Source organism: Camelus ferus, chromosome 15, assembly GCF_009834535.1.
Source record: "Camelus ferus isolate YT-003-E chromosome 15, BCGSAC_Cfer_1.0, whole genome shotgun sequence".
NCBI classification, from domain to species: domain Eukaryota; kingdom Metazoa; phylum Chordata; class Mammalia; order Artiodactyla; family Camelidae; genus Camelus; species Camelus ferus.
In genome coordinates, this window is record NC_045710.1 from 34957004 (window position 1) to 34969683 (window position 12680).

The following is a 12680-nucleotide window of genomic DNA, read 5'->3' on the forward strand; positions in this document are numbered from 1 at the left end:
TGAGAGTGTGGACATGGGAAAGATTGGATATGAATAAAAATGAGGGAGGCATAGTAGTACTTCAGAGGTAAGGGGAAATGGCCTGAGATGTGGGTGTGGCAGTAGAAATGCAAAATAAAGAACTGATGCAGAAGACTGGTTGAGAGGAATAACTAATGAATAAAAGGATCTGAGAATGAGGAAGACAGGACACTATGACTCTGTACATTAAAAGTTAAATTATAATGTAGAAAATAAAGACCAGTATTTGTGGAAAAGTCTGTGAAAGTTGTTTTCAGAGTATGTGAACAAATACCTTGGGCTCAAACAATAATTAAGAGTACATAATTTAAAGTTTCTCCACTAGGATATATTTTAATTTTTCCTTTGTTTTACTTTCTGCTGTTTTGCTTGCTTAGTTGTTTTGGTTCTGTGATTTACTGTGAATCAAAAAGTTAATTATGTATATATATATAACATGACTAATTAGTATTCTCTCATCACTGAGACAAATTCTAGAATACTTGTTTACAAGAGAGAGGACTGCATCTGAGTGAAGATAAGTAACTAGTTACAGAGGAGAAAAGTCAGAAATATGAAAAAAACATTCCAGAGAAGAGATACTTTATAATAAAGTTTATAATTTTTTAATAAACTATTTTGAATTATTTTAAAAAATGTTATCAAGACTGAAAGCAGACTAAATGTGTAGAAAATCTAGTTATGACTATACATTTATTTATTATTTTACTTTATTTTTTAATTGAAGTACTGTCAGTTACAATGTGTCAATTTCTGGTATACAGCACAATGTCCCAGTCATGCATATACATACATATATTTATTTTCATATTTTCTATTAAAGGTTATTACAAGATATTGAACATAATTCCCTGTGCTATACAACAGAAACTTTTTTGAAATCTATTTTTATATATAGTGGCCAACATTTATAAATCTCAAACTCCCAAATGTATCCCTTCCCACCCCCTTTCCCTGGTAATCATGAGATTGTTTACTATGTCTGTGAGTCTGTTTCTGTTTTATAGATGAGTTCATAGTGTCCTTTTTTTCTTTTTTTCTCTTTTTGTGGGGGGTCCACATATGAGTGATATCATATGGTATTTTTCTTTCTCTTTCTGGTTTACTTCACTTAGAATGACCATCTCTAGGTCCATCCATGTTGCTGCAAATGGCATTATTTTATTCTTTTTTATGGCTGAGTAGTATTCCACTTTATAAATAGACCACAACTTCTTTATCCTGTCATCTGTTAATGGACGTTTGCTTCCATGTCTTGGCTATTGCATATAGTGCTGTATGAACATTAAAGTGCATGTATCTTTTTAAATTAGAGTTCCCTCCAGATATATACCCAGAAGTGGGATGGCTGGATCATGTGGTAAGTCTATTTTTAGTTTTTTGAGGAATCTCCATACTGTTTTCCATAATGGCTGCACCAAGCTACATTCCCACCAGCATTGTAGGAGGGTTCCCTTATCTCCGTACCCTCTCCAGCATTTATTGTTCATGGACTTTTGAATGATGGCCATTCTGACTGATGTGAGGTGATACTTCATTGTAGTTTTGATTTGCAGTTCTGATGAATAGTGATGTTGAACATTTTTTCTTGTGCCTATTGGCCATTTGTATGTCTTCATTGGAGAATTGCTTGTTTAGGTCTTCTGCACGTTTTTGGATGGGGTTGTTTGTTTTTTTGATGTTAAGTTGTATAAGCTGTTTATATATTTGGGAAATTAAGCCTTTGTCAGTTGCATCATTTGCAGATATTTTCTCCCATTCTGTAGGTGGTTGTTTTCTTTTGCTTATGGTCTCCTTTGCTGTGCAAAAGCTTATAAGTTTAATTAGGCCCCATTTGTTTATTATTGCTCTTATTTCTATTGCCTTGATTGACTGCCCTAGGAGAACATTGCTCAGATTTATGTCAGACAATGTTTTACCTATGTTTTCTTCTAGGAGATTTATCATGTCTTGTCTTATATTTAAGTCTTCAAGCCATTTTGAGTTTATTTTTGTGTATGGAGTGAGGGAGTGCTCTAACTTCATTGATTTACATGCTGCTACCCAGTTTTCTAAACACCACTTGCTGAAGAGACTGTCTTTTTTCCATTGTATGTTCTTGTCTCCTTCACCAAAGATTAATTGATCATAGGTCTGTGGGTTTATTTCTGGGCTCTCTATTCTGTTCCATTGATCCATATGTCTGTTTTTATGCCAATACCATGCTGATTTGGTTACTGTAGCTCTGTAGTATTGTCTGAAGTCTGGGAAAGTTATTCCTCCAGCTTCATTCTTTCTCTTAAATGCCAAAGCGGAAGTAAAAACTGGAAATAGCCCAGATACCCATTGATAGGAAAATGGAAAACAGTGCTATATTCATACAAAGGAATACTACTCAGTAATGAAAAGGAATGAACTACTGATTCAAGTTGCAGCATGGATGAATAGCAAAAACATTGTGTTGAGTCAAGAAGCCTTACACAAAAGAATATATATTGTGTGATTCCATTTATATGAAGTTCTAGAACAGCCAAAACTAATCTATGGGGAAAAAAATCATAACCATTGTTAGCTCTGTGAGATGGAGGTGAGGGATTAATTAGGAAGGGGCATGAGGAACCTTTCTGAGGATGAGTGTTCTCTATCTTCATGAAGGTTTTGGGTATGTGGGTGTGTATGTTCCTCAAAACACATTAAATGGTATGCTTAGGACTTATCCATTTCATTATACATAAATTTTACCTTTAAAATGTAAACAAATATTAAACTTTTGTTAATGATAAGCATGCTGAAGTGTTAAGGGCTGACAAATACTGATGTCTGCAACTTACATGAAAATGCATCAGAGATGATAGATGGATAATTATATAGATATATTATAAAACCAATATAGTAAAATGTTGAATCTAAGTATATGAGTGTGCAATTTACCATTATTTCAGCTTTTCTGAATGATTGAAAACATTCACAAAATGTTGGGGGAAATTGAGAGAACTTTGGACACATATTAAACCTTTGGGTGACTGATTTACCAGTATGGGAGGCAGAAGAACACAGTGGGTTAAAAGGCTGGGGTCCTGAATCAGAACTTTGAGTTTGAATCCTATTAACTGAAAATTTTTATTAGTTCTTTGAGAACTTGGGCAAGTTGTAATAGGTGTTCCTCTACTATAAAATGTGAATATGATCATCATCACAGAGTTTTATGAAGGTTAAGTGGGTTAAATTATATAAAATACTTATCAAGATGTTTGGCATAGAATAGGCTTTCAATAAGTTATTTTAGAAAGGCAAAGGAACCTACAAAAAAACACTGCAATTAAAACCATATTCACTTCCTATAAGAGTCAATTCTGATAAATAAAAATACTTTCTAGCAAATATTGAATATATTTTTCTATACCTTCAAAGATAGAAATAATGAAATTTTCAAAAAATTTAAATATTTTCTTTAAATTTACATAAAAGATAGGGCCTTTGAAAGAAAAAAAAATTTTCTCCTTCTAGATTTTATAACTTCAGCATAATTCAGCACATTTGTTGCATACTATTGCCAAGATCCTGAGCCAGGAGACAGGGTAACAAATTGAGACAGGGTTCCTGCCCACAAGGAGTTAACAATCTACTCTTTGATGTTTCATTGCTCTTTAGAGACTAAGCACCAAGCCAATAGGCTGAAATGTGCTTTTAGATGCTTATTTTACATTAAATTTTAAATAGTAGAACCTAGACGGGGGATAGATAAAAGTCTTTAGAACAGCACTATCCAGTGGAACTTTCTGTAGTGATGAAAATGTTCTCTATATATGCAGTCCAGTATGGTAACCACTGGTCATATGTGGCTATTGAGCATTTGAAATGTGGCTAGTGCAACTGAAAAACTACATTTTTAATTTAGTTTAATTTTAATTTAGCTACATGTGGCTAGTGGCTACCAGATTGTACAATGCATCTCTGGATTGTGTTTCTCAAACTATTTGAGGAAAAGGACCAGTTATTTTAAATTTCAAATCTGTTATGAATTAATATTTTTGTAGAATGCAATAAAAATTACAGGGATGAAATGAGAAAAAATATCGAAGACATGTAAAACATTGCCTTATTTTAAAAATGTTAGATTCAACAGACATAAAATTACTGTCAAAGTTTCTATTAAAGTTTCTAAACAGTCTTAACTTTTGTATGTTACCATGTGCCAATGACAAATAGGTTTTAGACTGACAGTGATCATGGACCACACTTTGAGCTCGGTAGAGGTCTCTTTTTGCCCAATGTACCTAACACATAATTTCCTGAAATCAACAGTCTGCTAAAATTACTGGCATGGATAATTTTTTTTTTTTACATATTTAAGTATAGTTATATAACAGTTAACACTCTTTATAGCAAGTCTTGTCCAGCACAGCTGAATATTGACATTGTAATGTGGTCAACTTCAGGGTGGACTGGGAGGGCTTATTTGATCCAGTGAAGCCATTTTTACAGTTGGAGGTATAAGCTGAAAAATCCTTCCTTCTATAAAGTTCAGCTCGATGTTTACAGCAGCCAAATTTGCTCAGCAACAGAAAGAAATCCCTTCGGAATGCCTTTGTGAAAATTGCATACAGAAATGGATTGGCACAAGAATTGACAGGGTAAAAAAGAACCAGTAACACCTTAGAGTTGGTTACTGTAATAAGGGGCACTTTGAAGGCAGCTGAGATGGCAAAGAAGGAGATTGGTGCCATGCAGGTGAAATCAGTGAAGATGAGGACTGCCATTTTCTTAGCAATCTTTGTATCTTTGTTGGTAGCCATCAGCTCTGGATTTTGAACGGCAAAATAAATTTTGATGTAGCAAGCACAAATGATGATGAAGGCCACCACATTGAGTATCAGGATGGTTAGTATGTAGACTTGTGAGAGAGTGGTTTCCACATCCATCGGGAGGCAAATGCTGACCTTCATGTAATTGCTGACACCCACAAGAGGCAACATGGCAATTAGAGTAGAAAATAGCCATCCTCCAAGCATGATTGGAACGGCATGTCTTAGTCGCAGCTTTTGGTCCAGCTGAATAGCGTAGGTAATGGTGTGCCATCTTTCTAGTGTGATGACTGTGAGAGTGTAGACAGAAAGTTCACTTGCAAATACAGTGAAAAAGCCCGCAGCGCTACACCCATTCCCTGTCTGCCAATCTATGGCATGGTTATAATACTGGCCTTTGGTTTGGGCGTCAACTGAGGCAATGAGTAGCAGATAGAGCCCCATGCAGAAGTCTGCAAAGGAGAGATTGCACATGAGGAAGCGGGGCACTGTCAGTTTATAGCGACTGGTCAGGAGAACAAAGAGGACAGTCACATTTCCCATGATGGCTAGAATATTAATCAGCCAAATCAGGACTCTGAGGAAGTTATAGCCCATAATATCTTCACAGGGATTAAAAGCATCTGGTTCAGGAGCACATTGGAGTGTCTTGGGTGAGCAGAAACCATAGTCATAATCCCAGCCACTCAGTTCACTCTCAGCAAAGATGGCAGAATAACTGTAAGAAGAATATTTTAGGCTCAGTGTAAACTTAAGAGATTTTCTGTGATTCCAGGTATTTAAAAATTTGAAAATCATCTGTAGTGTTTTGTTTTTTTTTAAGGCCTAAGAAACAAAAGGAAAGAAATCCACAACAGCCTTAGTCTTACATTTATTTGTTATCTGAGAACTCGGAATTGATGTAGGAATTCCTTAAGAAGGGAATGAAAAGTAGATTTTTTTATATGTAGATTTTACACAATGATGCAAAGACTGAATGAAGCTGTTTACAGAGGATGATTTTCTTTGGAAAACAAATTTAGAGACATAATCTATGCTTGCTCAATCTAAAAGAATCCTTTCTTGACATTTTCTTAGCTATTTATCTCCTTTAGTTGTGAACCAGACTGCTATTAAGCTGTTTTTCTGTAGTAGAACACAAGTGGGATTGGAAGGCTCACATTGCTGAAGATCATCAGCTCCTGGAGGTCATGCTTGCATGCTTGCATGTAAGCTCATCAAATAGCCCAGGTGGGAAGTGAAAAGCAAGGATAGGTTACTAGACAGAAATTAAGGAGCTAAGGAAGAATATGTCATGAACCACAAGAAGAAATAGTGAAAATAGATACTTCTTAGGGTATGAGTCAAATCCGGAGAGTGGATTGAAGATGGACTCTGTCCCTCATGAAGGAAAGCCCCACCTCTGCCATTCCCTTTCTCCCAACACCACTGCTACTGCTTGAGTTCAGATTTTCATTCTCTCTTATGGGACAATTACATTAGTTTTTTTCCTGACATCCTTCCTCCAATTTTAGCCCTCTCCTAGTTCCATTTGTATATTCCCTCTGGAACGGCCTTTCTTAAGCACAAATGTATTAAGTCAAAGATTTCCTAGGTTCTCAGTGCCTATGGGATAAACTTGTGATGACCTCTGAGTCCCTCCTTGTTCTGGATTCTGCCTCCTTCTCCAGTCTCACTCTAAGAAGCAGTAGTGCTGTGCAATTCAGAGCACTGGCTCTAGTGCGGGACTGCCTGAGTTCCAGTCTTTATAGGCTGTGTAAACCTAGGAGACATACTTAACATCTCTGCACCTCAGATTCTGCATTCGCCCGATAGGGATTATAATCATAATTATGGTTGTGCTGAGGATTAAATGCAATAACACATGCAGAATGTTTAGCATAATGCCTGACACCTGTTAAGTGCTCGGTGCATGTTAGAGATTCTTATAATTCTCTTTTGCAAATCCCCTGTGCAACCCAACCCTTTGGTTACATGAAATGAATTGTGGCTCTCAGAATAAGTTCTGCTGTTTCATCCCTTTGTCTTTGGATATGCTGTTTCTTCTTCCCTTTCTTTCCTCATTTCTCTGGTGAATTCCTCCTTGTCCTTAAAAATAAGCTTCTCTACAAAGCCTTTCTTGATTCTGCACCTCCAAGGAGTTTATCAGCCCTTCTCTCTGCCATGACTATGCTTATGTACTATTGTAATTCTCAAACCATATTGCCATTATGTGATGGTGCATGTCTTCTTTGGTAGTCTACTAGGCTATTCTTTAATAACCTTGAAGGCAGGGGCTAGGTCTTAACTTATTTCTGAAATCTCAGTGCCTTACACAGCTTTAGCTTGGAGTATCCTTTCAATAAATGCTTGTGGAATGAATAGACCAGGCTGATTCTGGCTCTGATAGGAGTGGAGTGGCTATGGGGACAATGAATGTTACAGTATGATGCATGCAGGCTCAGCGCATTTTCTCTTTGCCCACAGTCTGCTAATATAATCTTGGGAGGTGGATAAATGGGCCTCATCTTTCTGTCAGGGCCATTACAAATATGTATTTCACCTTAGGGTTCCTCACGCACTAAAAGGGTATTTTTCTCTGCTCTCAAAACTTAGCTTCTCATGTTCTGTAGAAGAAAGTGTGTACCTAATACAGTGAGTGGGTAAAATGATGTATTTGAGCAACACGACTACCTAAGGGAAATAACACAGATAAAAAAAAAAAAAAGAAGAAGAAGAAGAGAAAGAAATCTATGACCTGGGACTCCAAAAAAGGTGCTAGAATATCATAGAAACCAAACTGGAAGTAGAGAAGCACTGGTGCCTTGCACAGAGGGCTGAATAGGAACACCTCCTGCTTTATTATTAAATATAAGTAGCACGTTTGTTTGTCCTCATCTTATGCACATCAGTATAATTACCTAATTTTTAAACTTTTAAAGACATATTGTGGTTATAAGAACGGTGAAAGAAAATAGGTTATTTCTTACCATTGGAAAGGTCCTTAAAGACCAATTCATTGAGCCCTTCATTTTATTGGTAAGGAAACCAAGGTTAAAGGAGGGAAGTGACTTGCCTGAAGTCCCTAAGCACTAGATACTGGTGGCAGTGCGAGGTCTCCATAGTCATGGTCCAGGGGCCTTTCTTCTACTTCACTATCTCTCAGTGTTTTTCTGAGTGTAGCCCTTGGATCACTTTCACCAGAATCATCAGTGTTTGTTACAATGCAGATTCCTGGCTTTACTTCAGGCCCTGAATCAAACTCTCCAGGCAGAGCCCAGGAATCTACATTTTAAGCAAGTTCCCTGGATGATTCCTACAAAATAATAGGCTTTAATAAATCAGGTGAACACTTTCCAGCTGTTGTTGCCTTAATTTCCCTTACTGCTTTCCCCTTATCAAAGCTACTTCAGCTGCTAGAAGCACTAATTCAAAGCATCCAAAAATTCTGCTGTGATTTCTGAATAAATTTATATCACTAAGAGGTCAAACATGTTCCTTTTCCTTCTCCTCTGGTCCCTTGCTCTTTCTTTTTTTGCCCTACTGAGCGTATACCCAGCAATTTTTCTCCTTGGTGATTTTTCTTTGGACCGAATACCTACCTGCGGCTACTAACATTTGGGTCCTCGGATGGCTCCTGAGAGCAGCAGCATGCTTATTGACAAAATCCAGCACAGAGCTGTCTTTAGCACTGAAGGCTACGCAGGGAATGTGAATGGACTTGGATGGGCTTAGCAATGTTGAGTTAGAGGAAGGAGAACCAGTAGCTCCATTGCTTCAGTCACAATGAGCACAGGAGAAAAGATGGGCATTTTAGGAGGACAGTGGGGCCAGCCATAGCAGAAAGGACACCATGATACCATGATACCTTGGGGAGAGCAGATAAGATTTGGTGGCTGGCTCTAGAATTTCTAAACTCTGAGTACTCAGGAATAGCAATCTGGTGGGAAGAAGAGGAAGGGGATTTGTCATAAAAATGTTTTCACAGGGAGCACACGTTTTACTTAGATTCTGTGTAAATTAAATTAGGTAGTTTTGGGGATGCTGAAGATTAGGGGTGCCTTTTAAAAAGTGTTAGCATAGCAAACTCAAGATTGTATGCTCATTTTGAAAGGTTTGGGGTGTAAGGGGCTAATGATGATTGAGACTGAGCTAAAGTCTCCCCTCCTCCCAAGCCACCCCTTGATGCTACTATGATTGACTGTATCCAGCAGTTGTCTCCTATTGATGAGAAAAAAGCTGTATGGTTGCAAAAGGGTTCTGCAAAAGGTGGTTGATGGAGAGAGTGTTGAGAGAAGAGTGGGAAAGGTGAGGAAAGGGAACGCTGGAAGATAAATGGTGTCAGGCCTGAATGGAAGAAACAAGGAAAGGAGGATACAGACTATCATGTAAGGTGCCCTAGATGCTGTCACTATCGTTAACAACTCCCTTCACTCCTGTAGTTCTGAAAGCCAAATGATATTTCTGCTGAACTTTACAGTTGAGAAAAATGTCTCATGAAAGTTAACTATTGTCCAAGGATGACTAGGGTTACAGAAACCTTAGTGCCAAGAATTCATATCCAACTCCGAGAAGCCCCAAGGCCCAGGGTCCTTCCATTATACCACCCTGCTGCATCTATATAACTTGCAGATTGATAGGAAAAAAGAGAAAAGAAATGGTGCAGAAGAAGAAGGGAGATTGGCAAGGTATTTTAGACGGGCATCTGGTTTTGTGGCCTGAAGGATATGAGGGAGGGGCTGGGGGGTGGGGTGGGAAATAGTGAAACTCCTAAATCACAGTAAATGTGGCATGGGGACAGTGGGATCATCTCTGGAGGCTCTTTTACATTTGAAGGTATGGGAAATGCCAAGGCAGCAGAAAAATGTTTAAAAAAAAATCAGTCAGTAGAATAGAAATGGAGCTCCCATAAATGTATGTTGATGACAGTATTAAGTTTGAATAATTTTAAGCTCCAGAGTATAATGGCCAAGGTGGCCTAAGTCTCTTTGAAGGGAAGTGGCTAATTCTAGGAGCCGTAACTGCAGTCAGTTACTCTTTGTGGAGTGCTGTCCATGAGACTAGTGAAAAGTCCATACAAATGAAGCTATCATTTGAATAAGCCCTTAGTGACATCAAAATACTTGCAAATAAAGTTTTAATTGCTGAAGAGAATTTAATATAATTGTAGATTGAACAGGTAGATGTGTTTTTTAAAAAGTTTTTTTTTAAACTGGTTGAAAGAGATACATGATCAACTGGATGCCACCTGCAAAGAAAAATCCCCATTTTAAAGCTACTAAAAAATGCTTTGCAAACATCCCCCCAACCAAGACTTTTATCAAAAGAAAATTGTTGGCACTGGTAATAATAAGGTGCACGCAGAATGAGATGTGCCTTCCCGAGTTTCTTTGCATGCAAATACTTACAGTGTTTCATTATTTGGTCTCCTTGCTGTGCTTTCACATTGTTTGGAAAAGTTTTTAAAAATGGAAAATGAAAAATTCTGCCTGAAAGAGAAGAGGTAAAAAAAAAAAAAAAAAAAGACCACCACAGTTGAGCTTTTGGTCTTTAAACTAAAACCTGATCATGTCTATTTATGCTTTGTTCGTCCAAATTCTTTACCTATTACACCAGCGTAGTGTTCTGCACCATTGTCCTAACTGAACCGCTTCCTGGGGAGAGAGTAAAGGCTTCTGAATTGTCATTAGAATGCTTCCAGCTTAGATAAAATGCTTCTGAATGCTAAGTGTTTTGTGTGGGCTCTAGAGATGAAAAAACTTAAATTTGTCACATCGAATCATGGATTTTTCAATGCTCATTAAAAGCAACCTTTATGGTATATTTAAGGTTTGCTGCTCACCACTCTCCTCACCATGCTGGCCTTGATGAACAAATAACCATTCAGAGCTCCTGGCTTTGAATTATAACTGGGAATCTCTTTTGTAAGGATTTGAAGATCCTGGGCCTGACATTATGATGTGAATTTTCTGCTTATGTACAGAACTTTAATGTGGTTGCTCTCCAGTCCTCCCTCTTTTCCTCTAAGAAGTTTAGCCTATGGAAAGGGGGAAATGTCAAGAAATTGAAAGGTGCACTGTACTTATATCCTGAAGATGAAACCAAAGGGAGGCACAAAGGAAAAGTGGATGAAGAAATGGAGAAGAGGAGAGCAGGCTGTGAAAACCTCAACCTTTCCTGAGGAGGAGGGAGAAACGAGACAACCAGAATGGACATTTCTGTCTGTTTTGGTCTTCCCCAGTGTTAGCAGGACAGTTCCTTGTAGGAATGACCTTGTATAAGAGCAGGAAGGTGGAGAATGTTTCAGAACTATTTGACCTATTGGACACACTTTTCACCAAAAGTAATCGGTTTGTTGTTTGTGTGTGTGTGTGAGAGTGAGAGAGAGAGAGAGAGAGAGAGAGAGAGAGACAGAGACAGAGACAGAGACAGAGACAGAGACAGAGAGAGAGACAGAGATACTGTGTGTGTGTTTGATCCTGGCTCTGTATCTGATACTTAGAAATACTGTGTGTGAATCAATCTGTAGCTAACAGGAAATGTGGTTGTTCTTGGCCTTCAGATAATAGCACTGGGTTCTGTCTACTGTATCTTTTCTGAAGTTTTAATCATAGATACCAAGGAGGTTTTGGGGGCCATCTGCCTTGGCAGCTGTGTGTGCCCTCCAGGCGCAGCAGCTGCAGGGCAGAGGGGTGACCCAGAGCTGGCACACGCAGTCCACTGGCCTGGCTTCAGGCCCTCCATCCTCATAGCTCCTGAGGTCTTTCTTTCACCAGCTCTGCTTACTTCCAGCCCACCCTCCACCCTGCTGCCAGAGTGATATTTTACAGAAACAAATCTGAGTAATTTTGTTTCAAATTCTTCAATATCTTCAGTTTTGAATTCTTCCCAACCTCTAAACCACTTGGCCTGGCACTCAGAGACCACCATAACGCACCTCTCCCTGGTTTCTTCTCCTCACTCACCCTCCTCCCTATAAACCGTAAGTCTTGTGCTGGTTTTTCTGAATGACCGTCATCCCACTGTCTCTCACCTCTGTGCCCTCACACAAGCTATTCTATCTTTTTGGCATGCTTTTTCCCCACCCCTGTCCAGCTAATTCCTACCTGTTCTTCAAGGCTCAGCAGAAGTCACTTCCTCAGGAAGCCTTCCATAAGCCCCACTGCCATTTAGAAACTCTTCCTCTGTTCTCCCGGAGTACTCTGTTCTGTTCTCAGCTCTGCCCAAGATTTGCTCTATTGGACCTAAATTTTGGCTGTCTGTCTTGTGTGTTGTCCCCAGCAGTTGCCTGTGACTCTGATGGTTAGGATGAGCTGTTACTCATCTTTGTAGCTTCAGGCTTTTGCACAGTGTTTGGAACCTGCTGAGTGCTCAGTTAATGTTCTTTGAAGCTCAGTTAATGGTGCAGAGTTCTCCAAGCACAGCGAATGGTTTGTCTTCTTGGTTACCTCAGAAGCCTTAGGTAGAACCACACCCACCTCTGCAGGGCAGAGAGTAGGTGCACGATAATAAATGCTGGTTGATTTGTTATAAATGGGTTGATTCCAGAAAAAGACAGTGGCATCCTAGTGTCACGCTCTTAGTGTCTCATCTAATTCATTGATTGAGAATATCTTCTTAAGCTGTATAATATCCCTTTAGGGCAGTGTTTCTCCAACTGTAAGTTGTGACCCATTCACGGGTCATGAAAACGGTAGAGTGAATCAAGACTAGCATTAAAAACAGACAGACATGAAATAAAATAAAGTAGATAAGATATTATCAGTGTACCCCATGTAAAAAAGTTTAGTGCTGTGTTTTACTTCAGTTACATATGTGTCATGTTTACTGGGTTACAATGTAAAAACGGTATTTCTTGGTGTGCATCACACTCAAAAAAATCTGGAAAACAATGCT

General features: G+C 38.6%; 1 protein-coding gene across 8 annotated transcripts in view; it reads right to left on the reverse strand.

Annotated features, from left to right (window-relative positions):
• Positions 1 to 2311: 2311 nt before the first annotated feature.
• Positions 2312 to 12680, reverse strand: part of LHCGR (luteinizing hormone/choriogonadotropin receptor) — a 54922-nt gene continuing 44553 nt past the window's right edge. For 7 of the 8 annotated variants that reach the window (XM_032497494.1, XM_032497487.1, XM_032497489.1 and 4 more), the window contains 2 exons: positions 10193 to 10273; positions 2312 to 5523 (listed from right to left, as the gene is read on the reverse strand). In XM_032497494.1, the coding sequence (XP_032353385.1) occupies positions 4371 to 5523; positions 10193 to 10273 (1234 nt within the window). In that variant the 3' untranslated portion in view covers positions 2312 to 4370. The remainder of the gene's footprint in view (positions 5524 to 10192; positions 10274 to 12680) is intronic. The other variant, XM_032497491.1, reaches the window with a different exon arrangement.